The sequence below is a fragment of the Monodon monoceros genome, unplaced genomic scaffold (genome assembly GCF_005190385.1).
Source record: "Monodon monoceros isolate NGI ecotype Baffin Bay Population unplaced genomic scaffold, NGI_Narwhal_1 Super_Scaffold_2, whole genome shotgun sequence".
NCBI lineage: Eukaryota > Metazoa > Chordata > Mammalia > Artiodactyla > Monodontidae > Monodon > Monodon monoceros.
The window spans coordinates 67355285-67382596 of record NW_021703776.1 but is presented as its reverse complement, the minus strand read 5'-3'; the positions used below and the strand labels follow the sequence as shown (position 1 = coordinate 67382596).

Sequence of the window (27312 nt, the reverse complement as noted above, 5' to 3'; positions counted from 1 at the left end):
TTTTTCGTCTCTTGTAATAGTTTTTATTTCAAAGTGTATTTTGTCTGATATGAGAATTGCTACTCCAGCTTTCTTTTGATTTACATTTGCATGGAATATCTTTTTCCATCCCCTTACTTTCAGTCTGTATATGTCCCTAGGTCTGAAATGGGTCTCTTGTAGACAGCATATATACGGGTCTTGTTTTTGTATCCATTCAGCCCATCTCTGTCTTTTGGTTGGACCATTTAATTCATTTACATTTAAGGTAGTTATTGATATGTATGTTCCTATTACCATTTTCTTAATTGTTTTGTGTTTGTTATTGTAAAGCAGATAATTTCCTTCTCTTGTGTTTCCTGCCTAGAGAAGTTCTTTTAGCATTTGTTGTAGAGGTTGCTTGGTGGTGCTGAATTCTCTTAGCTTTTGCTTGACTGTAAAGGTTTTAATTTCTCGGTCAAATCTGAATGATATCCTTGCTGGGTAAAGTGATATTGGTTGTAGGTTTTTCCCTTTCATCACTTTAAATATGTCCTGCCAGTCCCTTCTGACTTTCAGAGTTTATGCTGAATGATCAGCTGTTAACCTTTTGGGGATTCTCTTGTATGTTAACTGTTGCTTTTCACTTGCTCCTTTTAATATTTTTTCTTTGTATTTAATTTTTGATAGTTTGATTAATATGTGTCTTGGCGTGTTTCTCCTTGGATTTATCCTGTATAGGACTCTCTGTGCTTCCTGTACTTGATTGACTATTTCCTTCCCCATATTAGGGAAGTTGTCAACTATAATCTCTTCAAATATTTTCTCAGTCCCTTTATTTTTCTCCTCTTCTTCTGGGACCCCTATAATTCGAATTTTGGTGTGTGTAATGTTGTCCCAGAGGACTCTGAGTCTGTCCTGTTCTCTTCATTCTTTTTTCTTTATTCTGCTCTGTGGTAGTTATTTCCACTATTTTATCTTCCAGGTTACTTATCTGTTCTTCTGCCTCAGTTGTTCTGCTGTTGATTCCTTCTAGAAGATTTTAATTTTATTTATTGTGTTGTTCATCATTGTTTGTTTACTCTTTAGGTCTTCTAGGTCCTTGTTAAATGTTTCTTGAATTTTCTCCATTCTGTTTCCAAGATTTTGGATCATCTTTACTATCTTTACTCTGAATTCTTTTTCAGGTAGACCACCTATTTCCTCTTTGTTTGCTTGGTCTGTTGGGTTTTTACCCTGTTCCTTCATCTGCTTTGTTTTTCTATGTCTTTTCATTATGCTTAACTTACTGTGTTTGAGGTCTCCATTTCACAGGCTGCAGGTTCGTAGTTCCAGTTTTTGGTGTCTGCTCCCAGTGGCTAAGGTTGGTTCAGTGGGTTGTGTAGGCTTCCTGGTCGAGGGGACTAGTGCCTTTGTTCTTGTGGATGAGGCTGGATCTTGTCTTTCTGGTGTGCAGGACCACATCCAGTGGTGTGTTTTGGGGTGTCTCTGACCTTGTTATGATTTTTAGGCAGCCTTTCTGCTAATCGGTGGGTTTGTGTTTCTGTCTTGTTAGTTGTTTGGCATAGAGTGTCCAGCGCTGTAGCTTGCTGGTCGTTTAATGGAGCTGGGCTTAGCATTGAGATGGAGATCTTTGGGAGAGCTTTCACTGTTTGATATTATGTGGGGCCGGGAGGTCTCTGGTGGACCAATGTCCTGAACTCAGCTCTCCCACCTCAGAGGCTTAGGCCTGACACCTGGCCAGAGCACCAAGTCCCTGTCAGCCACACACCTAGAAGAAAAGCAAGAAAAAGAAAGAAAGAAAATAAATAAATTAATTAAATAAGATAAAATAATTAAAATAGAAAAAATTATTAAAAATAAAAAAGTAATAAAAAAAAGAGAAAGAAGAGAGCAGTGAAACCAAAAAACAAATCCACCAATTATAACAAGCATTAAAACCTATACTAAAAATACCCCAAAAAACGGACAGTCAGAACTCTAGGACTAATGGCAAGAGCAAAGCTATACAGACAAAATCACAAAGAAGCATACACATACACACTCACAAAAAGAGAAAAAGAAAGAAAAAAAAATATATATATATAAAATAAAAAATGGAAGAGAGCAACCAAATCAATAAACAAACCTACCAATGATAATAAGCTCTAAATAGTAAACTGAGATAAACGTAAAACCGGAAACAAATTAGATGCAGAAAGCAAACCCCAAGTCTACAGTTAATACCAAAGTCCATCGCCTCAATTTTGGGATGATTCGTTGTCTATTCAGGTATTCCACAGGTGCAGGGTACATCAGGTTGATTATGGAGATTTAATACGTTGCTCCTGAGGCTATTGGGAGAAATTTCCCTTTCTCTTCTTTGTTCGCACAGCTCCTGGGGTTCAGCTTTGGATTTTGCCCCACCTCTGTGTGTAGGTCACCTGTGGGCATCCAGTTAGGGCATCCAGGTACGTCTGGAGTTTCTTGCCTTTTGGGAAGTCTGAGGTCTTCTGCCAGCGTTCAGTAGGTGTTCTGTAGGAGTCTTTCCACATGTAGATGTAGTTTTGATGTATTTGTGGGGAGGAAGGTGATCTCCATGTCTTACTCCTCCGTCATCTTGAAATCATGCCCCTCCAAGGTAATTTTCAGTCTTCTATCTACTTGCCAGAAAAAATATCATACCTTCTTTTTAGGGAGATAATATCACACAGAGTCTTTATAGTTTTTATGTTTACTGTCTAGCATTCTTTGAGAAATTACCAGTAATGCCAAGGAAATATGGTGAAAAAGGATAATGCAATAGCAAAGGATGATCCTGATGTTAGAACAGTCAAACACAGACTTTAAAATAACTCTTGTTAATGTGATAAGAAAATAGATGAAAATATTGACTATGGCACCAGAAAGCTGGACTCTATAAAAGCCATAAAATGCAAATTTTACAACCAAAAAATATAAGTAAGAAATATTTACGTTGAGCGCAAAGGGAAACAAGTTTAGATAATACAAATAAGAAATACAAATAAGATATAAAGGACATGGTAAAAAGATTGAATAATTGTATATTTAGAGTTCCAAATGGGGAGGAAAGAGAGAATGTGACAGAAGAAATATTTGAAAAGGTACTGGCTGTCCTTTTTTTAAACTAATGAAAGATACCAAGCTAGAGATCAGGAAAGGTTTCTGAATAGCCAACAGAATAATTAATTCCTAGAGACATCCTAGTAAAACTGCTGAAATTCGAAGTCCAACAAAATAAAACAAAACACCTTAAAAGCAGCCATAGTGAAAAAGCAGTATTTTACCTTCAGTAGAGCAATAATGAGACTGTTAGTTGGCACTTCAACAGAAAAATGGAGGCCATGCCATGACAATGGAATGACATCTTTAATGTGCTGATAGGAAATATTTGCCAATGCAATATTTTGTACCCATGGAAAATAGTGGTGAAAGGGTAAGGTAAAATATAGTTGCAAATAAAACCCGTGAGAAATTTTTTCTAGCAGACCAGTGCTTAAAGAAATATTAAGGCAGTTTGAGAGCAGAAGGGAAATCATTCCTGAAAGAAACACAGTAATATGGAAGAAAGGACAGCATAAAAAATATTAGCAAAATTAATGTTTATAAAACAATAATTATGTGTCCTGGGTTTTAAAATATATTGTAACAACTAAAGGCAAAAGAAAATTAACAGTATTAAAATGTTGTGAATTTTTTTTTTTAATATTCTAGGAAATGGTGAAATCACTAATTTGGATTAAACTCTAATAGTGTCACTAATGTATGTTGTAATCCCTAAAGTAATACTGAAAGGATTAAAAAAATGTATTAATAACGAGCAAGTAGATGTAGGAAATAATATAATTAAAAATACATAATCCAAAGAAAATAAGGAAGGAGAAAGGAAAGAGTGATAAATGGAAAGAAATAGTAAAATGGTTGACTTAATTCATAATTAAATTTGTTAAAAGTAATCTAACAGAGACAGAGATTGTCTAGATTAAAATTAAAAGAATTATTTGCTGCTAGCTCAGAGATATTACTTAAATAATAAAGACACAGAGTTTGAAAGTAAAAGGATGGAAAATGATATCTGATGTAGCTGTAATATTAAAAATGTAGCCCTTAAGGGAAGTATTACTGGATATTTCATAATAATAAAGATCAATTCAAGAAGATATAAAAATTCTAAATTTGTATGTACCTAATTATAAAATCTCAAATGAGATAAAGCATAATTTTACAGAGCTGAAATGAGAAATCTAAAAAAAACCCCCTACAATCATGGGAGATTTAAACACAGCTTTCACAGTAAGACAATTAACAAACAATAATAGAGAAGATTTGAACAATACAATTAACAAGATTAAATCAATACACACATTACAGTCAGCAACTGGTAACTGTAGAATGTATATCTTATAAAGTTCACATGGAACTTTTAGTAACATAGACCATATACTGGGTCAGAAACCAAATTTCAATAAATATGAAAGAACTGAAATTATACAGAATATGTACACTGAGTATAGTGGAATCATGCTAAAATTCTAGAACAAAAAGGTAACTAAAATATGTCCTACTTTTTGGAAATTTAACAATACAAATCTCAATATCCCTCAGTCAAAGAATAAGCTATAATACAAATTAAGAAATATTTTTAATTGAATGAGAATTAAGATAATTCTCATTATCTTAATTATAAGAATTAAGATAAAAAATCTAACAAAAGGCTTGAAAGGAAACTTACATAAATGGAATGATATACCATGTGTTTATGGATTGTGTCAATGTCAGTGCTGCAAACTGACTATAGATTCACTGCAATCCCAATTAAAAATCTAGTAGGGATTTATGGGGAAGCTGACACACTGATTCTACAATGCAAATGGAAATGCAAGTGTCAAGAATAACTAGGTCAGGCTTGAAGAAGATAACAAAGTGGGTAGATTAATATTATCAGATACCAAAACTTATTATAATGTTGCAGTGATAGAATGTAATAGTGGTTTAAGTATGAAAAAAGCGATCAGTGGAGCAGAATAAAACATCCAGAAATAGACCCATTCATTAGTGATCATCTGATTTATTGACAAAGTATCACTGAAATACAGTGTGGGGAAAAATAATGGAAATGTGTGCCACAGAATTATGTATATCTGAAACGAACTCAAATCTAGAATAAAGAACTCCTACTAATCCATAAGAAAAACATAATATAATGAAAATGGGAGAAATAAGTAGACATTCTACAAAGACGCTAATCTAATGGTCAATTAACATATGAAAAGGTAATCAGCAATTTAGTTCTCAGGAAAATGTAACTTAAAGCTAAGAGAGACCCCTAATTCCCACCTGAATGGCCTAATATTAAAAAATAAAGTAACTGAAAGTTATCAAGTGTTAGAAATGGAAGCTATGGAACAACTAGAACTTTTAAGCTGCTGACAGCAATGTAGGTTGGTATAACTGCTTTGGAAAACTGTTGGTGTTGTGTTTTAAAACATTCCCTATGACCAAGCTATTCCACTCTTAGATATATGCCCAACAGAAAAATGTATGTAAGCACACCAAAAAGTCTGTATGAGAGTGTTCATAAACGACATTATTTTAAATATCCCACAGCTATAAACAACTGAACTTACTGTTGAGAATAGAATTGATAGGGCTTCCCTGGTGGCGCAGTGGTTGAGAGTCCGCCTGCCGATGCAGGGGACACGGGTTCGTGCCCCGGTCCGGGAAGATCCCACATGCCGCAGGGCAGCTGGGTCCGTGAGCCATGGCCGCGGAGCCTGCGCGTCTGGAGCCTGTGCTCCACAACGGCAGAGGCCACAACAGTGAGAGGCCCGCGTACCGCAAAAAAAAAAAAAAAAAAAAGAATAGAATTGATAAATGAATTGGGGATATAAATTTAAACTTTATAGATCAATGAAAAGGAATAAACTATTACAACCCAAGCAACATGTATAAATTTCACAGAGCAAAAGACGTCAGAAACAAAAAGAGTATATATCACATATTTCCATTTACATGAGTTCAAAGACAAAGTTAATTTGGGATGTTAGAAGTAGAAAATTTTGTTACCTTCGAAGTGGGGTAATGACTGAGATGGGGCATACACCTCCTGGTGTCTGCAAATGTGTCCCCTTCATGAAAATCCATCCAAGCTGTGTTAAAATTTGTGCATTTTATAGTATTTATGTTATGCAACAATGAAAGGCTTTAAAAAGTATATATTATTTTAGTTCAGTGGAAAACATGCATTGTGATGGAAAATAATATATAATTATATACATACAGACCAAGAGACAGGATATAAGCACAAGGCTTTCTAGTGAAACAATTTTTATTGAACACTTTGTCCCTTCAGGTCAATTAGTGATTGGTTGGAAGAGACGATAGTTTCTCACTATCGTAAGAAAGTCCCAATTTATTTAGCCGAAGTTCTAGGACTTCACAGAAAGATAATGCCTACCTAGAACAGGTCTAAACACTGTTTCTTTTAGAGTGGATATTCCTTAGCCACTTAGTTTCTTAGTGGACACACAGTTGCCAATGACATTGTACCATTAGGCAGAGCTAGCCAGAGTTGAAGGTTATGATCCAGCTTTGCAACTGCCCTTTTATCCTCAGGGCTTGTGTCACCAACCCCAAAGAAAGGGCATATACTGATATCTGCTTCTGCACAAGAAACTCTCACAAACTTTGGAGTCTTCTGTTTCTTGAAACAAATTCAGAAGACCATATTCATCCTGACCCTGGAGAAGAAGGCAGAACTGATGCCCATACACTTCTGAATATATCTCTTCCCCCAGCACAGTTTTAATGATGACTAATTTACAGTGATTTTTACATCCTGACAGTGTCCTGAGTGAACTGTAAACTAAAGCTGCTACTAAGGGGTTTATTGATTATCCCTAGTTCACAACAATTAGAATTCAGAGAATGAGGGTCTGTATTCCAGTTAAAATTCCTTTTTGTAAATATTACCTGTATTGGCCCAGCATCACCATTTTTGTCCTTTGTGAAATTAATTTTTAGGTCAGATCCAACAACCTGAATGATAAAAAGGGATTTTTCCCCCCCATGTTGAAGTGTGGACTTTCTTGGTGTTGTTTTTCTTACTGTACTTTAAAAACAAAATTCTATTGTATTTGTTAATGTAGTACTTATAATCCTCACTGGGCAAATCCTATATATATATATACATATATATATATATATATATATATATATACATGGTAGATAATAATGCTAATGCCTATCTATCTACTGTGATTTATCTTTCTAACATAACTTTAAAAATCTCAGTGAGAAAAAAGCCAGCCAGCCAGTCAGTCCAGGATAAATCAGGAAAGATAAGGCAGAAGGGTTTTAGAAATATCCATTAAAGATATTGTAGAATAGTTTTAATTTCATTTTTCATATTTTTTAGCCAACTATTGAGTATAACACTGTGGCACAAAAGGGCATATGCGTCTTTAATTTTAATAGACTAAGAAACAAGATTAAGTAATGAATGAATCTTTGTACTGTGAAATTAGTGGGGATTCTTTTCTTTTTCATAAAAAGCAGTGATACATCAGAGCCTTGTTAGTATGGATCTGACTGAGAGAATAATTTGATGAAATGTGAAGACTATCTGCAGTGTAGTTTCTAGCCCAAAGAATTTGAATAAGTGTTATGAAATATGAATTTGTTTCTGCTTCATCCAACTAGATTTGGTACAATGGGGTGTGCAGTTAGGGAGAAAAAGTCTCTGGTATTTAATAAGGCAGTAATTCATGCTGAATGGTTATGAGCAGTCATTCAATGAAAAATTGATTTTTATAGTGTTCTAGACTTGGTAACTTTTGGAGATTTGTGTGCTTATTGTACAAGTACCATAAAGAAAACATATAGTTCTCATTAAAAGGTGAATACATTTTTTTCCTGTATTTGATAGATATTTGTTAAAAGTTCGAACATTTTTCTTTTGCAATTTTAGATATTCTTACTATGTTTCTAAGAAGAGTGTAGGTAAAGAGAAATAACATGGCTCCAGAGTTTACTCTTTTCTCTTAGTCATGAGTGGATTTATAAACTGGCTGATTTCCATCCTTAGCAAGAGAAGCTGGTTATAGTTTAGTTTATATTTCAAATCAAGACATCCTTTAGCAGTTGAAAAGGTTACAAAGTGCAGATTACTCATCAGAACGTAAGACTATTGATTGTGTGTTGTTGGAAATAAAACTGCAGCACTAATTCTACATAGTAGCATAGTGTTTATCGTTAGAGGATGTCACAGTCTGTAAAACAAATAATTTACCTTTAATAGGCATAATGCCTCACGTTGACATTTTAATGACAGAGAAATCTGAGTACTTGTGAATTAATCTGCTTTAAAATTCCCAGATTCATCATGACTTTTAGATAGTGCTTTGATAAGAGCTTTTTAAAAAAAGTTGAAAAACTAGCTATTTGTCATAAGGTAGTACTCGCAAACACATAAAATGCTATTTTAAAGAGATATGATTATTTTCTCTCATTATAAGATATTCTCTTTTGGCTTATGTAAGGACCTTCAGAATTCTTTACAGTAAAACTGCAGGTTTTTAATGCATTTATATTTAGCTAAGTTACACACAGAATATTACTTTGGAGCTTGATATCCATCCATCCAAATTTTTTTAAAAATATTTTTTGTTCTTGTCATGGGACACTAACAATTGGTTCCTAACTTGTTAGCTCACAGTCCAGTAGAGATAATAATTTAAAAAGAGAAATTGAAGAGGTAGGATTAGAAGAAAGTAAAATAAGGATAGATGATTTTTGTAATTAAACCCCAGAGAGGATGAAATAATGGCCTATTACTGAGGAGGAGCTGAGTTATAGATAAAAAATGCAGAACATCCTGCTAGTGTCTGCTGTGTTCTCGTAGAAAGTTTTATGGGCAGAGCTAATAATGTTAAGGAAGTGGTAATTCTTTTTGTTAGTGAGGATTATGAAGGAATGATTCTGGGTAGCTATTGGTTTTTACTATTCCAGGGTAAATTAAGATTGACTTTCCCAAAATATTTCCTGCAGAAGAAGTTGCCAGTGTGAGAAACAAACCACACTAAAGTACGATGCATGCAGTAAAAATGTGTGCAGGATGCAGTGGGAGGAACAAGCACCATACTTTGCTGAATTAAGGAGGAACCTATAGAAAAGTTACACATAAGAGGCCAGGTGGTGTAAATAAAGACACTGTGGTGGTAACATTAAGTACTCAGAGCGTACTTAATACTCCAGCTTCAATCACTCCACTTGCTTCCTCCCTTCCAAGATTATTTTAAAGCAAATCCCAGACATAACATTATTTTATTTGTAAATATTTCTGTCTGTATCCATAAAAGATAAGATCTCCAAAACATAGCCATCATACCATTGGCACTTCTAAAATGTTGGTCGTAATTTCTTAATATCAAATATTGTGTTCAAGTTTCCATGATTGCCTTGTAAATATTTGTTTAGCTTGGTTTTTTACATTTGGTTTGTTCAAATCAGGATCCTAAAAAAGATCTACATTTTGAATTTTGTTTATGTTCTTTACATAGATTGTAAAATCCATAGATTGGTCAGTTTCTTTCTTTCTTTCTCTCTTTCTCTCTCGTTTTTTCTCTCTCTCTCTCATTACAAGTAATTTGTTGAAGAAACCAAGTTAGTTGTCCTGTGAAAAGTTTCTCACATGTTGGATTTTGCTGATTAAATCCCTATGTGGTCATTGAACCTAATTCTCAGTGCCCTATATTTCATACAAGCTAGTAGTTAGATCTTTCTAGACATTTTAAAGATCTGGAGAAATGAATGAAAAATCACCTGGTTTATCCCAGCTAAGTGTCAGTAGAACTGAGGCCTTCCCTCTCGCAATTATTATTTAAGTCTAACAAATGCTGATTGAATCTTTTCTATGCTGAGGCCCTCTGACACATGGCCTAGGCATTGTGCACATCAATAAAACTCAAGTTCTGTTTTCAGGTGCTTATAATCATTCCCTGTTATACAGGAGCAATGCTGGCCAGATTGCTCAAGATTCCCTGGGACTATTTTCTCTGTAACATCCTGACCCTAACATAGGCAGACAGAGCAGCTCTCTGGTGGGAAACAGCTTTTCCTAAGGCATGAAAGCCATCAGTGTTTATAATCTCTTCAGGCGTCAGGAATGGAGTGTGACTAATGAAATGGCACAGTTGGTCCTATGGAAGCCAAGCAGAAGAACAGGTAACCTCAAGTCATCCACAAGGAGAAAACTGAACTGCAGAAAGATTAGTAGAGTGATTGAAATAAATACGATCATTTTTCTGAGAGGGGATTAGCAATAAGGCTTGCTTTTATGCCATAAAATGAATATATACATAGGTATGTCTGTAGACACACATGCATAAATATTTATATAGGTATTGTTTTTACTTCAAATGCAAAGTTATGAAAACTGTTTTGAGTATTTGGCAGTAAAACAAAGCACAGAAAATATCCAAACCTTGCTTCTCCTTAATTGGCTCTGTTTCCTGTTTGCAACATGCAAAGCCAGCCCAGTGGCAGAGCCAATGAAAGCAAAAGTCTGTCAGACTTAGTCCTAAGGACTCAGTCAGAGGTAGAGTCCAAGATGGTACTGTCAAGATGCGTGGTTTGTTACATGATCTTAAAGGTAATGGCAGGTAATGTACTCTTTTTTTTTTTTTTGGTGGTACGCGGGCCTCTCACTGCTGTGGCCTCTCCCGTTGCGGAGCACAGGCTCCGGACGCGCAGGCTCAGCGGCCATGGCTCAGGTGCCCAACCGCTCCGCGGCACGTGGGATCTTCCCGGACCGGGGCATGAACCCGTATCCCCTGCATCGGCAGGCGGACTCTCAACCACTGCGCCACCAGGGAAGCCCGGTAATGTACTCTTTAATGCCAGGAAGTTCATTTGCCTGTGGTGAAAGCATATAGCTACAGAGGGAGGTTTGTCAGCCTGTCACAACAAGGGCCTGTGGACTGACTGCCTAGGGATGAGAACACACTGTGTGTCTTGGAGATGACTGAGAATTTAAGGAATTACTTGAAGACATGAGGAGAAGCCTTTTTTAAAAATTCAAAATAGAGAGCATGTATCTATGATGGTTTATATCAGTGCCTTTGTCAAACTTGAATGCAATATTTAACCCTGAAAAGGGATTATTGTATTGTGCTGTTTCCATGTCATGGATGAGATTTTAAGATTTCTTGAAAGTTACCACTTGATAAGGGCAGGTGTGATAAAATTAATAAACAAAGTAGTAATGAAAATAAAATAAAAATAAAAAGTGAAATAAAGTACTGCTAAGGTTTGGCTTCCTGACATTATCCAAATTTACTGGTGAACTAACAGTGTATTACTTCATGGAGTATGAGAATAGCCAGGAGTTGTTTGGATGGTTTGAATAGAAAAGTGACTAGCTATTTATACCATATAGTCTCTCAAAGAAAAGTAACCTTGAACATAAAATGATCTCCTGTTTTTTCATAGACACGATTGTAGGTGACTCAAATGTCTGTCTAACAGTTTATTAATTTTGTTACGATAGTTATTTAAAATCACATATATAATTTATTATTTTAAATTTATTTCTTTTTTCTGCTGTTACCTGGCATGAAGAAAGTTTCAATTTTTTTACATGTATCTTCATCATCAGTGTTTTTATTATTAGAGCCACTCTCCGAGTCATTTAACAGAGTTTCAGAGCACATGATCTTCCTTTCTGTCTAAGTTGAATTACACATGATGTTCTAACTGGAAATTATATCCCCAGCTATGAGAACCTATTTAGAAAACATTAGGAAATTGTTTTTGGTTCTCTTTTTTTTTTAATTTTTCCTGTGTTATATATTTGTGATGTCTTCAACATAATTGCTTATTGTATTGCTTTTAACATGTTCCTCAAAAGTTCTTATTACAAAAGCAGCATGGCATGTGGTTAAAAGCACAGGCTCTGGAGCCAGTCAGCCTAGATTCAGATTTCAGCCCCATCAGTTACTACGTTTGTGACCTTGGCCTAGTTAACCCTGTTTTTGTTTCCCTGTGGAGTTAATAACAGGAACAACTGGCTAGAGTTAGTTTGAGAATTCATTGAGTTATTCCATGTGAAACACTTAAAAAAACTATATGTGTTTGATGACTAAGTGTAAGCATTTAATAATAAACTAATATAAGCATTTGGTAATAATACCACTCTACACTCTCTCTCCCCCACCCACAATGCTTGCTATTGTGAGGTTATCTTCCCAGATGGAATTTGTAGAATGAAGTTGGAAGCCAATAAATCTGTCAGGTGACTTCTGCTAAACTCAAAATACATAATTGTCTTCATATTTTCATGTTAAAATGTCTTCTTTAAATGGTATTTTTGCCTCAGGTGAAAACTGTCATCTACTGAAATGTTTTCAAAAGTAACTTTATTGAGATACAATTCTTGTACTATAAATGTCAGTGTTTTAAGGTGTATAATTCAGTGGGTTTTTGTATATTCACAAAGTTGGTCAGTTATCACCACTCTGCAATTTCAGAACATTTTCACCATCCCAAGGAGAAGCCCATGCTCTTTAGCATTCGTTTCCTATTCTCTTCTCCTGCAGCTCTAGCAAGCGCTAATCTACTTTTACTTTGTTTCTATGGATTTGCCTATTCTGGGCACTTCATATAGATGGAGTCATACAATATTTGGCCTATTATGACTGGCTTCTTTCACTCAGCATGTTTTCAAGGTTCCTGAGATTGTAGCATGTGTCAGAACTTCATTCCTTTTTATTGTCAAATAAAATTCTATTGTATAGATATACCATATTTTATTTAACCATTCATCAGTTGCTGGAGATTTGGGTTATTTCTCCTTTTGCCTATTATGAATATGCTGCTATGAACATTGGTGTCGAGGTTTTTGTGTGGACATTATGTTTTCAACTCTCTAGGTATATACCTAGGAGTGGGATTGCTGGGTCATAGGATAACTCTGTGTTTAACATTTTCAAGAACTGCCAGATTGTTTAACAAAATGACAATTTAAAATGCCACTAATTTCACAGTTCTTAGCAAGATTCATCCATTTTTTGTTCAGTAGGTGCCTCTCAGATTATTTCAAACCTTTGGTTAATTTGTAGAATTGTGAAGGAGTTTAACAATCATGTTTTGGTTGCTTTTATAGAAGAGCAGGTTTTCAGAGGTCCTTACTTTGTTGTTCTATAAATGTTTCCTGGAAAAAATGGGCCTGGGGGAGGCGTAAGGCCTCTAATGTGATTTCAGTACTTGAGAGTAAGGCAGGATTAAGACTGAGGTGTCTCTGAACCTCATAATAGGAGAGAAAAGAGAGGAGATAGGAGCTGTGCCTAAGGAAAGCATACATTGCAGTGACCCATAGGATAGATCTTTTTTTGTTGGGACATTCATAAATGTTACCGATGCATTTTCTGATTTTTCCTATACACATTAATGTTATGCTTCCCAGTTCTCATAAAAGGGTTTGTTATAGTAACAAGGATGGTCCAGATCCACTCATTTTGAATTAATAGGCTTTTATATTTTTAGTTAAAAGTTGTGGTTAAAATTTTTAGCTACCTGAAAGCTATTTTTAGCTATTAAACTCATTTGTGGGTATATCACATTGTAGCCTCTCTTCATTTTTTATTTTCTATTCGTCTGATTTTTTTTTATTCTTTAGAAAAAATTGTTTTTGGCTGGTATTCCTTTAATCTCCGCTAGCAACTCAACTGTCCTGGCTTTCATACTATTCAGTAACTACTCTTGACTTGACTTCAAATGACAATAGAGTCAGCAAGTCCAGAGAGCAGCTGCCCGTTGGCATTTGCTCTAATAGCATGTTCCAGAGCCATCCTTTGGGATTATGTTTTTATTTACTAATTTATTTTTATTTGCCTGTGAGTTTTTAACATTGTTTCTCCCACTACCCCAGACTTTGCTTCACAGAATTATGCTCCTTAATTAGAAGTGGCTCATAATCCATATAGTCCATTAGTATTGTTTTAATGTCTGTGCTGACCAGACTAAGCATTTGCCCTGATGCTCATTTGATACCGTCAGACTGAGTGGGTGAGTTCACCTAATGACTCATCTAGGAGACACGCCATTCCTATGATATCTTCGTATTTGTCAGTTCCTGGTTTAGGTGGTCCAGCTGATTCATATATATCCATCCTGGGTGATTCCTTTCATGTTCATACTTACAGTGGATATTTGCCATCCGTGACTTGTTTATAGTTAGATCCAGATGTCCAAAAAGTCAGTCCCATGCTGACTCATGTTCCATTTTGTGTTGCTCAAGAGATCCTAGATCTGTTTTTGCTTTACTTTTGATAAGACTTTACCAAGATCAGTATATATTATTAAAATGTAGTTATTTGGAAAAAGAAATAGATCTTCTCAATTTAATGCTAATATGTTAAAAGAAATTGCAATTGGGGATGGCTCTAGGTGATATCATTTATACCTGTGGCTTAGTTATCGTTTATATGTTAATGGTTCAGAGGTGTGGCTTTAGCCCAGCTTTCTCCTTTGCACTCCCAGTATCCATACTTGACTTCTCTATTTGGATTCCTTAAAGGCCTCTCAAATGGAAGCATGTACCAAGCTGACTTTCAGTTCAGATCTGTCTTTTAGTGTTTCCTCAGAGTGAATGTGATACTGCCATCCATACAAGTTCAGGTCAGAGATGTAGGATTCATTTTTGACAGATTCTCTCTCTGACCTCCATTATGCTATCCGTGAGAAAGAATTGCTGACCTCTTCTTGTAAAGCTGTCATCATTCTGATCTTAGTATCTCCACTGCCACCCAACCCTACACAGGCCACTGCCAGTAGCCTTCTGTTTGTTCTCTTAGCCTTCACCCTCCCACTCATCAATTCTTCCTAATAGGGCCAGTGATTTCAATATATTTCACATTGTTTTCCTTTAAACAGGTAATAAAAGTGCAAAGATAAATTTCAAAAGGCACAACAGGCTGTACAGTGAAAAGTAAATCTCCTTCCGACCTCTGTCCTCCAGAGCCCCTCAGTTCCTCTCTTCGGAGGCACTACTTGTATTCCCTTCAGACATACCATGTGTATATTTTAGCAAAACAGCTTCTTACTGAGTAAGCCCTAAATCTGTAAATTGGCTTTTCAGGCCTTGCTTGAAGTACTTGCCAGAGTGTATTTCCTTAGCTGTGTTTCTCAGCACTTTCTTTAGTCCCCTTGCCTCCAACCACGCTGTACCTTCATCCTTTCTTTTAGTTGTTGACCCTGCCTGGCTTTCTCCAAACTCTTTACACACGCTGTGCACATCTCTACCAGAAGGTTCTTCTTCTTTCTCTTCATTTAGCAATAGTGTACCCGCTCAGCTCTAATATTCCAAGTTAAACCGTACTTTGCCAGGGGAATCCTCATGACCCCACAGTCCAGATCTGGCCCCTCTGAAACAGGATCTCATATTTAGCCTTCATAGCATTTATCACTGTTTGTGTTTATATATGCAGTGATTGTTTGGTTAATTTCTTTCGCCTTTGCAAGACTACAGGTGCCTTTAGGGCTGTATTTTGCTCAGTGTTGTTATTCAGTATTAGCCCATGAATAGTGGATAAACACTTGCGAGTGCTAGCTTGAGAGGGCTAGTTTGCCTTTGGGAAGCACCCTCTCCCAGTAACCCATTCAGTTTCTTTCTTGTCTGCTGTTACTTTACACACAGCCAGTCCTCCAGAACTTCCACCCTCTGTGGGTTTAATGTATTTCCCTGAGCAACCCTCAAATAAGCAGTGGTAAGTATTTTGAATAGTAAGAAAGGGGGAAAAGAAGTGAAAACTATGGGAGCACAAGGGAAAGGATGATTCTGGGGGTGGACAAGTTGTATTTAAGCTACTCTACCAGTCAGCGTTATGATCTACTTCTCTATGGAAGGCATGATTTCTTCCTTTGCAAACTCTCCAAATATATCCTACTTCTGGCTTACATGGCTTTTCAACTCTAAGATCCACGAGGGCAGAATTGTCATCTGTCTTGCTCAATGCTTCTATCCCCAGTACAGTCATTCCTTGGCATCAGGGGGGCGGTATTGGTTCCTGTTCCTCCCCTACCCCTGGATACCAACATTCATGGATGCCCAAGTCCTTTAGTTGGCCTCCTTATCCATGGGATTCAACCATGGATCGTAAACATATTACATGATCTGTGGTTGGTTGAATCTGCAGATGTGGAACCCGTGGATATGGAGGTCAGACTACACTTACTATTGTGCCTGGCAAATAGGCACTAAATAAATATTGCTAGCTTGAAATTTAAATTGATTGTGGAGGCATTGTGTATTGACTTAGAAGTATTGTAGGAAAAGGAATAAATAGTTATTCAGGGAGACTGGCACATTGTCACTAAAGGCAAATAGTGGAGATGCATAAAGAAGTGTTATTTGCGCTCATAGTTTTGGCTCCTTTTGCCTAGTAAATGTTGTGGACTTCATCATAACGTGGTGGGTTTGCCTTGCAAGCAAAATTGTCTTACAGTGTGGAGGTTTTGTTAGTCTAGCAATTAAATCTCCTCATTTGACAAGGTTGCAGTATATGTTATGACACTAAAACAGAAATTATAATTTCTATTAAGTTTTACAAAACAAGTCAGGGTAAAGAATGAATAAAATAAAACTGTTTTAAAGATTTGATTACATCATTAGTTTGTGCATAAGAGTAGTTTTGAATATACAGTATCTGAGTTGGTTTCTCTTAAGGCACGACATGATTACTACTGTTATCATTTAAAACAAGAGTGTATTTTCCCACAGTGGAGAGCAAGATAGATATCCTGAGTCTCCTAATGGCCCTGCTGAAAGTTATTGGGTGTGGTTTCAGTTTACTTTGGTGTCCTTCAATTGTGAGAGCCATTTTCATTAAAGGTATTATTCCCTCTCTTAGCCTCAGTAAGAAGTGTCTGTAAAGAATACTTTCATTTGAAATCAGTGGAACAAGAAACTTGGAAGCAAAGGAAATAAATTTCTAAGAAATAAATATTTGTAAAATGATCCAAGGTGAGATTTTTAAAATGTAGACAGGATAGAGCGTCTGTATTTTTCTTTTAAAAAATATAATCCAACAATTGTTGCCCTTTTACAGGGAATAGCTTCTCAGTATTTTAAAGGTATTTTCATGGGTTCATGGTGTCACAGAGTTATTCCTGGAGTTTTTGACCTAAGAGTCACTGCTGTGTGGTCTGGAGTCATGGCTATCTACTCCACTTATTTAGCCTGGGAGGGGGTTGGGGGAATAGGTGGGGGATGTATCAGAAAAGTAAGCTACTTCTTGGTAACTTACGAACTTATTATATAGTACCATAATTATGTAATATGTCACCTCTTTTTAAAAAATCAGTGCTTTTGCTTATTTCTCATTTGTGTAATAAAAGAGCAGCTTCTAATGGACATCTTTCTTAAGACACTGATTTTTAAAAATTATATTTGAAAACATTTTTCTGTCTTTTTTGATCTCAAAACAAACATGCAAACATAAAACATTGATCAGAGCTCACACAAAAGTTAGGAAATAGGGTGCTTCAGCTACTGAGTAATTAGAACTTAGAAAATGTGTACATTTTTAAACTTAAAGAAAAAAAGGTACACAACTCTCCTGTGTAGGCAGTGATATAGGATGGGTTATGTTCTGCTCTCTGTCCACAGCAACAAAGATGTCACAATCTAAAAATAAAATCAGAATGATAAATTTCAGTTACAACAATAAAAGTTTGGGGACCAGGAGAGTTGTTCATCTAATTGAGGGCACTGCCTTCTCCTGTCCTCAGGTACAGGATATTGTTCCATTTTAAGCCATTGAGGGAGAAATGCTTTATATTTTAAATTGCGAGCTAATAAATGTTCTTTTTCTCATTAACACACATGACCTCTATGATGTATGCTCTCATGCACGCTGGCCCAGTTTCTCAGTCTCTGTTAATGATGTTGAGAACCTCTGTTTAACATGAATTATTTTCCAACTGAATCCCTGTAAATTCACAATAGATATTCATTGTAGTATTCTGCTTGTCCTGTTCAGGAATGAGAAATAGCAAAATGAACCCTGATTGTTGTACCTTTTCTGATTTCTTTGATATGTGTATAAAATTATTCCATTTATTGGAATTATGCAGGCAGCTTTGTCATACTTCTGATACTAGAGATAACACATGAGTTTCTTATTTCATACAATAAGATATTTGCTGTTCAAATAACAATAGAGTTGGAATGAGAAAGACAGATGAAGGATAACTGATAATTAAGTTTAGAGGGCTCTGTCTAATTTTATGTTCTTCTTAATTTATGGTGGATTAAATAGTTTCATATTGTTTTGCCTTCCTTGACACAGGTAGGTATGGAATTTGGCTTTAACTCCAAATCCATAATGTCTGCAGTAAAGTCCTAGAAAATGATAATAAATGCATTCCTAAATCTGCATAATTAATTGCTAGACTTAGTTTTTAGTTGGTTTTTTTTGTTTTTGCTCTTTTTTTTTTTGCAGTACGCGGGCCTCTCACTGTTGTGGCCTCTCCTGTTGCGGAGCACAGGCTCCGGACGCGCAGGCTCAGTGCCATGGCTCACGCGCCTAGCCGCTCCGTGGCATGTGAGATCTTACCAGACTGGTGCACAAACCCGTGTCCCCTGCATCGGCAGGCGGACTCTCAACCACTGTGCCACCAGGGAAGCCCAATTTTTAGTTTTTAAAGTTAGGGAAGAAGATTATTTAGAGAATAGGGCTTAGAAAATTATGCAGCTCAGGGCAAGCTTATACTATAACCTTTTTTCCACCCCCCATCATTTGACTTGACTGTTGGAATATCATTTTACTATAATTACCACAAAGATATTTCTAATAGCCCTCATTTTGACCAGCCTAGGAGGCGATATTGTTGGCAGCTAGCAAAATCACTCCATAACTGGGCAAATGAATAAAGCTGATTTTGTAAACTCATGGGATTATAGAATATTAAAGTCAGAAATTGCTAGGGAGGTTATTCAATTCAGTCCCTTACTGATATTGGGAGGAAACTAAGACTCAGTGAGGTACAGCGATTTGTCATGTACATTTTGCCAGGTTAGTGAGGAGACAAACTAGAATTCAGTTTTTAAAATTGTTTGTCTTTATCACCTCACTTTCTCTCTTAACTCATTTCTAATAAGAATGTATTTATATCTTAATTAAGGTAAAAGGGAATGCAGTGAAATTTACCAAATATAATGAATGGAAGCTGTTGTATAGTAATTTGACTGGTCTTTGTCCTGGGCTATGGATATATAGGAATGTCTTTGTTATTTATGAGCCCTTTGGACAACATCTAAGTTTATGTTAATAAAGTGACTGATGATGGGCCCCTAGATAGCATCAGGAGGGGGCTGGTCAGGTGAAAAGACCAATGTGATTAGAATGTTAGGGCTTTGAGCCACATATCAGCCCAACTTCCCTGGAGACTGAGTTCAATCACATGACCAAAATCCCAATAGCAACTGGGCACTGAGCTCAGTGGAGCTTCCTGGTTGGTGAACACATTGATGTGCTGGAAGGGTAACATGCCCGGATTTCACGGGGAAAGAACACAGAAACTGTTTGGGACCCTTCGGGACCTTGCCCCATGCTTCCTTTCATTTGGATGGTCTGGTTTGTATTCTTTATAATACAACTATAATTGTAAGTATAGCACTTTTCTGAGTTCTGTGAATCGTTCTATAGAGTTATCAATCCTGAGGGTGGTCATTAGAAGCCCCCATATTTAGCTATTTAGTCAGATATGCCGGTGACCTGGGAGGCCACTTGTGGCTGGCTTCTGAAGTGACAGCAGTCTTGTGGAGCCCTGAAGTCCTTAACTTGTGGGGTCTGTACTAATTTTGAGTGGTTAGCGTCAGACTTGAAATGTATTGCAAAATGCCAGTTGGGGCTGGTGTCAGAATAGAAGCCTTGAAACATACATACTATGCAGTTCCCCAGTACTCCACGTGATCTTTTTGTTCACAGCTGATTTGGTGCAGAAAAACTGGTCAAGTGAGAGTCAAGTTGACCATGGATTGTGAGCATTGACCTGGAATGCCTGCTCCTCTTCCTTTGGGTGACATTGTGCTTTCTCTGGTAGGGAACTTGTGCTTAGAAACATGAATTGGAGAACTTAAGGTATGTGCTAAGAGTATTTTCCATGTTTGAGTAGGTCTCTTCCAGTTTCTACCCTTCTTGTAACACAGTTAAATGATACTTTCTAAAGCCTTGCTAGTCAGAGTGTAATTCTTAGACCAAAATCATTGGTATCACCTGGGGGCTTGTTAGAAATGAAGACTTAAACATAATCTGTAGTGTAACAAGCTCCCAGGATGAGTCATAAGCACAGTAAAGTTTGAGAGACGTTAATCTAAAATTTGGAGATAATGAGAAAGATTTATATTAAACTAAAATCCAAACCCTTCTCTTGAAAAAATGAAGATGAAAATTCTGACTTATATTTTTGACCTGTTATTTTCCTCAATAATCAAAATCAATTTGTAAATTCTTCCACACCTACTTAACTGTCATGATACTGTCTTTCATGACTTTGGGCATTTGTTAACATCGTTAATGTTTCAATATTGCATACAGGCGTTAAAAATCAATCTCTAGCTCCTTGTTAAATATGGTTGATTGAACACATGCATTTATCTTCTCTTCTTGAAATGTCACTAAAATAGCAATAAGGAATAAAAAGAAAACATCAACCCACAATGATAAAGAGAATGGGAAGGATACTGTATTCAGCAAGAGATGTTAGCAGATTCTGTTCTTTACAGAATTTGAGAATGAAATGTTCTAGGTACATTGAAAATTAAGCAAGTGAAAAAAAAAAGGCAATGATTATCTGTAGGGAATCCAAAACTGTACAGGAAACAGTGTAATCATAGTCATAGTATACTATATGGTTTAGCACTAAGAATTTATAATATGTGTATATGAGTGTTGATTTAACAAAAAGTTTGTGGTAAAATTATATTTTGAGCGAAGATTGAGAGGGAAAATGTGGAAGTATATAAGGGAGCTAAATTCTCATTCTTCAGAATATTATTTCTAGCCAGTAAATTGTATCTAAGACTTTAACATTTAGTATTAGTGGTATAGGTTTGGAATGCGGTAGGTAGTACTACCAGAAACAATAGTTGAGTTAATGTTCTCTCTTTTGCTTTCTCTCAGTCCCAAATATGCCAGAATTTATGGATACTGATGCAGTGTAGAGACTGTTGGATTAACAGTCAGAAGATCTGTGTGCTAGTCCTACTCTGCCGCCAATGAACCATGTATTTTTCAATGAAAAAGGCATAATGTTCCATGATTCTTATACCATTTTATCATCCAAGTTCTATACTATGTGTCATAGATATTTTCCTCTGTTGTAAGTAGAGTAGATAAGAAGAGACAATTTCTAGTAGCTCCCTCAGTGATATTAGATTTTGCTTTGCTTTGTCACTCAGCCATTTACCCAAGTGGCTTTAAAATTACCCTTTCAGGGGAAGAATAGACAAGTTTTCTTCTCAAGCAGCCAAATAGTCTTAATAACTTGGAGAACAGCGTGGAATTAGCATGAATGAGGAGCAATAGTTCCTTTAGCTTAAGCAGATGGAAATATTTTCAGCTCTCACACCCTATGACCTTTGTGAGAGTTCAGATATTTCCCAAATTGCAAAATGCAATCTGGCCAAAATGCCTTGGCCCTGTTAACTTATTTCACCCCTGCCCAATTATATTTTTTAGCTTTCTCATCATTTGTGTTCCAAGCTTTTGTTTATTCAACAGCAAATCTATAATATTAAGTGAAGTCTAGTATTTTTGAAAGGCACACAGCTATGACTTTGAATTTTGTTTAGATTTTAGAACCCTGTAGATTGAATGTGCAAGCAGAAAACATCTAGTATTGACTCATCTGGGCTCAAGAATATGTGTTCCTTTCCAAAAGGTTCATATTAGCCAGGTCATTGCCACTTCGTGTCATATCTGCCTTTGCCAACCAATTTTCTAAAGGGCAGTATTGAGCAGGTGATAACAGAGACAAGGCAATATTTAATGAGGGCAAATAAACTAACACTTCAAGTGGATAGAGGGCTTTGACCTCTCAACGCCTCCTGACTCTCTGTCTGCCTCTCTCACCCCAACTCTGCCCGTTGTCTGTTCCTTTTTTCTTCCCTTGCTTTTTAGTTTCTTGAGTCTCACTTTTTCAGGATTGATGTGTTCTGTTCTTGTCTCTCCTCCTTTCTTTTCTGCTCTTTTTATTTTTTTGCTCCTGTTCATTTTTCTCGGAGAAAATAACAAACTAGGAAATTGAACTGTAATGGTAACTGGGAAATTGAACTGTAATGGTAACTGGGGTTTAGTAGACGAGACAATAGAAAGCTGGAAGGTAGCTGTAGAAATAAAATTAGAGTTTCAGTTTTCAAAGTAGCAATGCCAACAGCATAAGGCAATCTTGTCAGAGAAAGAATATCCTAGTTTTTCCTTTTGCTGGGGGATTGTGAGGTTAACCACATTTGTAGCAGGTGAAATATATCTTAATAGGTGTTCTCTTTTCCTAGCTTAAAATAGGATTTTTTAATTCAGAGGAAAATGTACCTTTTTCTCTTTTAGAAAATGAAGATTTATTCCTATTTTTATAAAGAGAACAAGCACTATTTTATGTGTCCTCTGTTACAAAAACAACTTTTTAGATAGGGGAGATGGTTATCTTGCATATCAGGGCCAGTTTAATTACTGTTATCTGGAATTTTCACAAAATATATCTGGAAGCTACTTAATTGCTGTAGCATTTCTTACTATCTTTCCTCCTGTGTAGTTTTTCCCATCATAGATAATTCTCTAAACTCTTGCAGGGCAAGTACATATCTGGTTCATCCTTGTATATCCTGCAGCTTCTAACGTTTTAATTTCATAGTAAATACCAATGAATAAAGAAATATCAACCAAGTCCAGTCTCTGGCCATTGTTACCGTTTATTACCTGTTCGTGGAATCATTTAGGCTTTTTGCCTCTGGGCAGTAGTGCTGCTGAGGTTCCCAGAGCACTAAAATTGTGTCTTAATTTAGCCTTTTATTAGCTCAGTTCCAAAAGATTTTCTTCAATGTACAATGTATATAGGGCAAAGATAAAAATTCCAGATGTATCCCTCTGTTCATGAAATACTTGACATCAAATGGACACCATATTCATTTGTTTGCAGTTTTTTTCCACAAAGCCAAACAATTTTAAATAAAGGTTTCAATGGAGATAAATTTTTAAAATCACGTTAACTGACACATTTTTAGCAGTATGGTATGTTCTGATGTATTTGTGGCATTTGAATGCATCGTAATTTTCAAGATTTTTCCTTCCTAGAATATAGATGCAGGCAGTTCTCTTTTGCCGTAAAGGGTTTTACAAGTAAGTTATCTCTTATCTCTAATCTTTTTCTAGCTATATTCCACTTTTCCTTAAGGATTATTTTAATTTATTGCAAGTCATTTTGCAGGGTTTTCCATCTGTAAGTTACACCTAACTTGGAACAAGTGATATCATTTGTTTGTTTATGGATGGCTATTAAAATTTAAGATAGGTTAGCAGTTACATAAGAAACAATGAATTATATTGCCCATGTAATAAAAAGTAGCTACCACAACTAAACAGAGAGGAACACTATTTCCCTCTTACTTTGGTACTGTGGCCCCACAAGTTAATGTAGGGCACGAAGTATCAGAGAATCCATCTGTATTCCTACTGTATTTCGAAGTGAGATTTTTAAAAGTATAATTTCTTAATTTATTCACATTAAAGTTCTTACAAAAAATAAACACTGACTTCTGGTCTTTAGTAAAGCTGTTGAAATGCCTCTTGGTCTTAAGAAACTGAACTGCTTTTGACTCCGTGCTTTTATTATTCAGAGCATCGTGGTGGTAATTTAATATCTTTACTCCTCAAATTATTTTTTTTCGTGTCGTTTGTCTGCTTCTTGGCTTATCAAGCTTGATTACATTTGCCTTTTCTTACTTTGAGCAATGTGGTCTGAAAGTGTGAAACAGAAAAAAATTGATCTTCCTAACTATATAAAGGAATATGCCAGTGTTTTGTATAAGTTTTGTTTTGCATGATGGAAAACTGTAATTCTAGCTTAACATCTTTTTTTGCTGTGATTAGGGAATGGTGAAATGGATCATCAGCAACTTAAATAAACACTGATTTTAAAAATTCCTTCAAACAGAAAAAAAAATTTTTATAAGGCATCTAAATGGCTCTTTCAGCATGATAGTATAAATTGAACACAGAATGAATCCTTCTTGACAATTAATTTTACTTTATTTTGGTTTGCATTTTTGTTATACTGTTGTAAATGCTATCAAAGAACTGAGATGGAGGAAGTTTAACACTGTTCCATCCATTCCCTGTTGCCATTTGAAGTTGAACTGAGCTGCTGTGTATCTTTGTAACTTTCCAATTTTTGAGAACTGTATAGTTGACATCCTAGATTTATCCATTTCTATCTGCTTGTAGTGGGTTGAGTTGTGTCCCTAGAAAAGACATATTCACGTCGTAACCCCAGTACCTGTGAATATGACCTTATTTTGAAATAAGGTCTCTGCAGACATAATCAAATTAGTCCAATGACTAGTTCCTTTATAAGAGAAAGTGGGAGATTTGGGTATAGACACAGGGGAGAAGGCTGTATGGTACGTTCTTATGGCAGCCCTAGGAAATGACTCCTCCTTTCCTTAAAGGGAACTCAAGAAAACATTCCTAGCTGACAGCCTGGGAATCTACCATTCAGTGTATGTTCTTATTTAGAAATCTATAAAAAGTTTATCTAATAGTCTCCTGATTTAATTATTTTAAGATTTTTTCTACCCTTTGAGAGGTTTTTAGTGTAGTATCATCAGACAGATGCATTTTAGAAATATTAACTATATTCCTGTAGACTATTCTCTAACCTATGTAAAAATTACAAACTTTGGAGTCATGTAGATTTGGGTTTTAATCCCAGCCCTTCTTTGGGCAAGTTATTCAACTCTTCTAAGCCTCAGTATGTATGTAACATGCGCTTCCTTCCTTTTCCCCTTCACAAAGCACCTCTTCAGTAGCTGCTGTTGCCATCTTTTCCTCTCTTCTACTTTCCCTTATTATGTTGGAATAAAAAAATAATAATAATAAGCTTTGAACTAATAACTACAAAAAGAGGAGCTAAATGGCAATTCTACAGATATTTCTTGACTTGTGGTTTATTTCTGACCATGGATACTGGTAGGTGTTTAATGTTTTTCAAATTTCAGGTTATGACTAATTGGTAGTTAATAAAATCAATTAATAGATCATATCAGCATTTTTTTAAAAAAAGAACTAGAATAGAATAGAAAATATAGTGAGTTGGAATTGCACAGTTAGAATTTTTTTTGTGAAACTTAAATTTTGTTTATGTGTGTGTCACCATGTATTATATTTACTTTAATGTGGAGCACAGTTAAAAACAAGTTTAGAAGCCAATAGCTAAACAAAAACAAGCTTTAGTTATTCTCATCTATACTTTTCTCCTCAGCATCCTGTTAACTCATGATGGGGTTAGACTACTGTTAGTAAGTTAAGCAATGGAATAACCTTGATGTATGGGAATACATTTCATTAGTTTTCCTTTTGGATTGTCCTTCTTTTGTTGACTGAAAGCCTTGTAGTTCTATCAATTTCTCTAATGACCATAGCATCATGGAGGTGTAATTGCTCATGTTTCTGTTTTCCAGTTCTTAGTTGGTGTCAGGCTTTATTTCCAAAAGTATGCTATCGATGAAATACTATTTCTAACTATAGAGATTCTTAATTTTCTGCTCTTGTGATAATTGCTGATGCTAATTGAGTTATCATAATACCCACCCCTACTACCTGCTGAGTGACTTTTATCTAAGAGGTCATATCAGTTCATATGAGAAATTCCAAGGTTTATAGTAGGTGTTAGCAAACTAACAACCTGTCAATTTGCTTTTACACGGAGACCAAATCCCTCTTACCCATAAAAACTTACTAGCGAAATCTTGGTAAGTCACTTAAACTTTCTAAACCTAAATTTTCTCACCTGTCATATAAAATATGGCTACTGATAGACCTTCCTCATAGGGGTTAAATTAGGTTATATGTCTGCTAGGGCTTAGCATTTACTAAGTGCTGGTGATGCTGGTCTTGGTGATGTTGCTAACCACAAGATTTGGCGTCAAGTATGAAGACCCTTGTTTGCTTAGAGTTGGCTCTGCTTTCGATTGAAAATAGTGCAGAAATTTTGTTAACATTGCTCCCCAACCAAATAGAGAGCTTAGCACACCTACAGGGTGGCATTCTGTTTCCGGTACTGTATTTTAAGAGAGATTTTGATGACTTGGATCATCTTCAGAGAAGAGTGACCTGAATAGCTTTAAGGACATGGACTTCTTCAGTGTGGAGCAAAGAACAGGGCTTCCCTGGTGGCGCAGTGGTTGAGAATCTGCCTGCCAATGCAGGGGACACGGGTTCGTGCCCTGGTCTGGAAGGATCCCACATGCCACGGAGCAACTAGGCCTGTGAGCCACAACTATTGAGCCTGCGTGTCTGGAGCCTGTGCTCCACAACAAGAGAGGCCACAATAGTGAGAGGCCCGCGCACCGCGATGAAGAGTGGCCCCCGCTTGCCACAACTAGAGAAAGCCCTTGCACAGAAACAAAGACCCAACAGCCAAAAATAAAAAATAAATAAATTAAAAAAAAAAAAAAAAAGAACACATAGGGACATGATAGCATGATCCACTTGCAGGGCTGCCCTGTAGTACATACATTAAATTCATTCTTTTTTTGCTCCCTAAAATAAAACTAGTGAAAAATAGAAAGAAGCAAATTCTCAGCTGAACATGAGAGTGAAACCTTCTTACTCCTAAAGCTTTGCAAAAATGTAATAGGCTGATACATAAGGGACTGATGTATAATACTAGAGGATGGTAATCTCTGTCAATCATGTCATTGGGAGCTTTGGGGCTGGGTGAGGAAATGATGGGGTGAGCAGTGAAGTCTTCTTTCATCCTGAGATTGGAAGTCTTTCATGCCAATTTTACAGTCTGGGCACCTCTAGTCTGTACTAAGAGTGAAGGTAGTAGAGTCAGGTAATAGAAACTTTGTGGAAGACAGAATGACAGGCTTTGTAAGAGGGGGACAGGAAGAATGTAGGGCTCTCTTTTCTGTATTTTCTTGATTTTGTATAATAATCACATGTTACTTTAGTAGTAAAATATATTAAGGCAAAATAATATAAAATTATGTACTTTAAAATAATATATTTTAAAGGAATAATATGACACTATTTTAAGCTTGGAATTTCAAGTCAAGGAGATCTTGAGGAGAAG

At 36.1% G+C, this 27312-nt stretch overlaps 1 protein-coding gene across 4 annotated transcripts in view; it reads left to right on the top strand.

Moving 5' to 3' along the window:
* Positions 1-27312, top strand: part of IMMP2L (inner mitochondrial membrane peptidase subunit 2) — an 899397-nt gene that overhangs the window by 390150 nt on the left and 481935 nt on the right. Inside the window, exon 4 of one of the 4 annotated variants that reach the window (XM_029233258.1) lies at positions 19947-20003. The exons of the other annotated variants lie outside the window; for them this stretch is intronic. Within the exon in view, the coding sequence (XP_029089091.1) occupies positions 19947-19950 (4 nt within the window). The 3' untranslated portion in view covers positions 19951-20003. Of the gene's footprint in view, positions 1-19946; positions 20004-27312 lie in introns of those variants that run through there. 4 annotated transcript variants of the gene reach the window in all.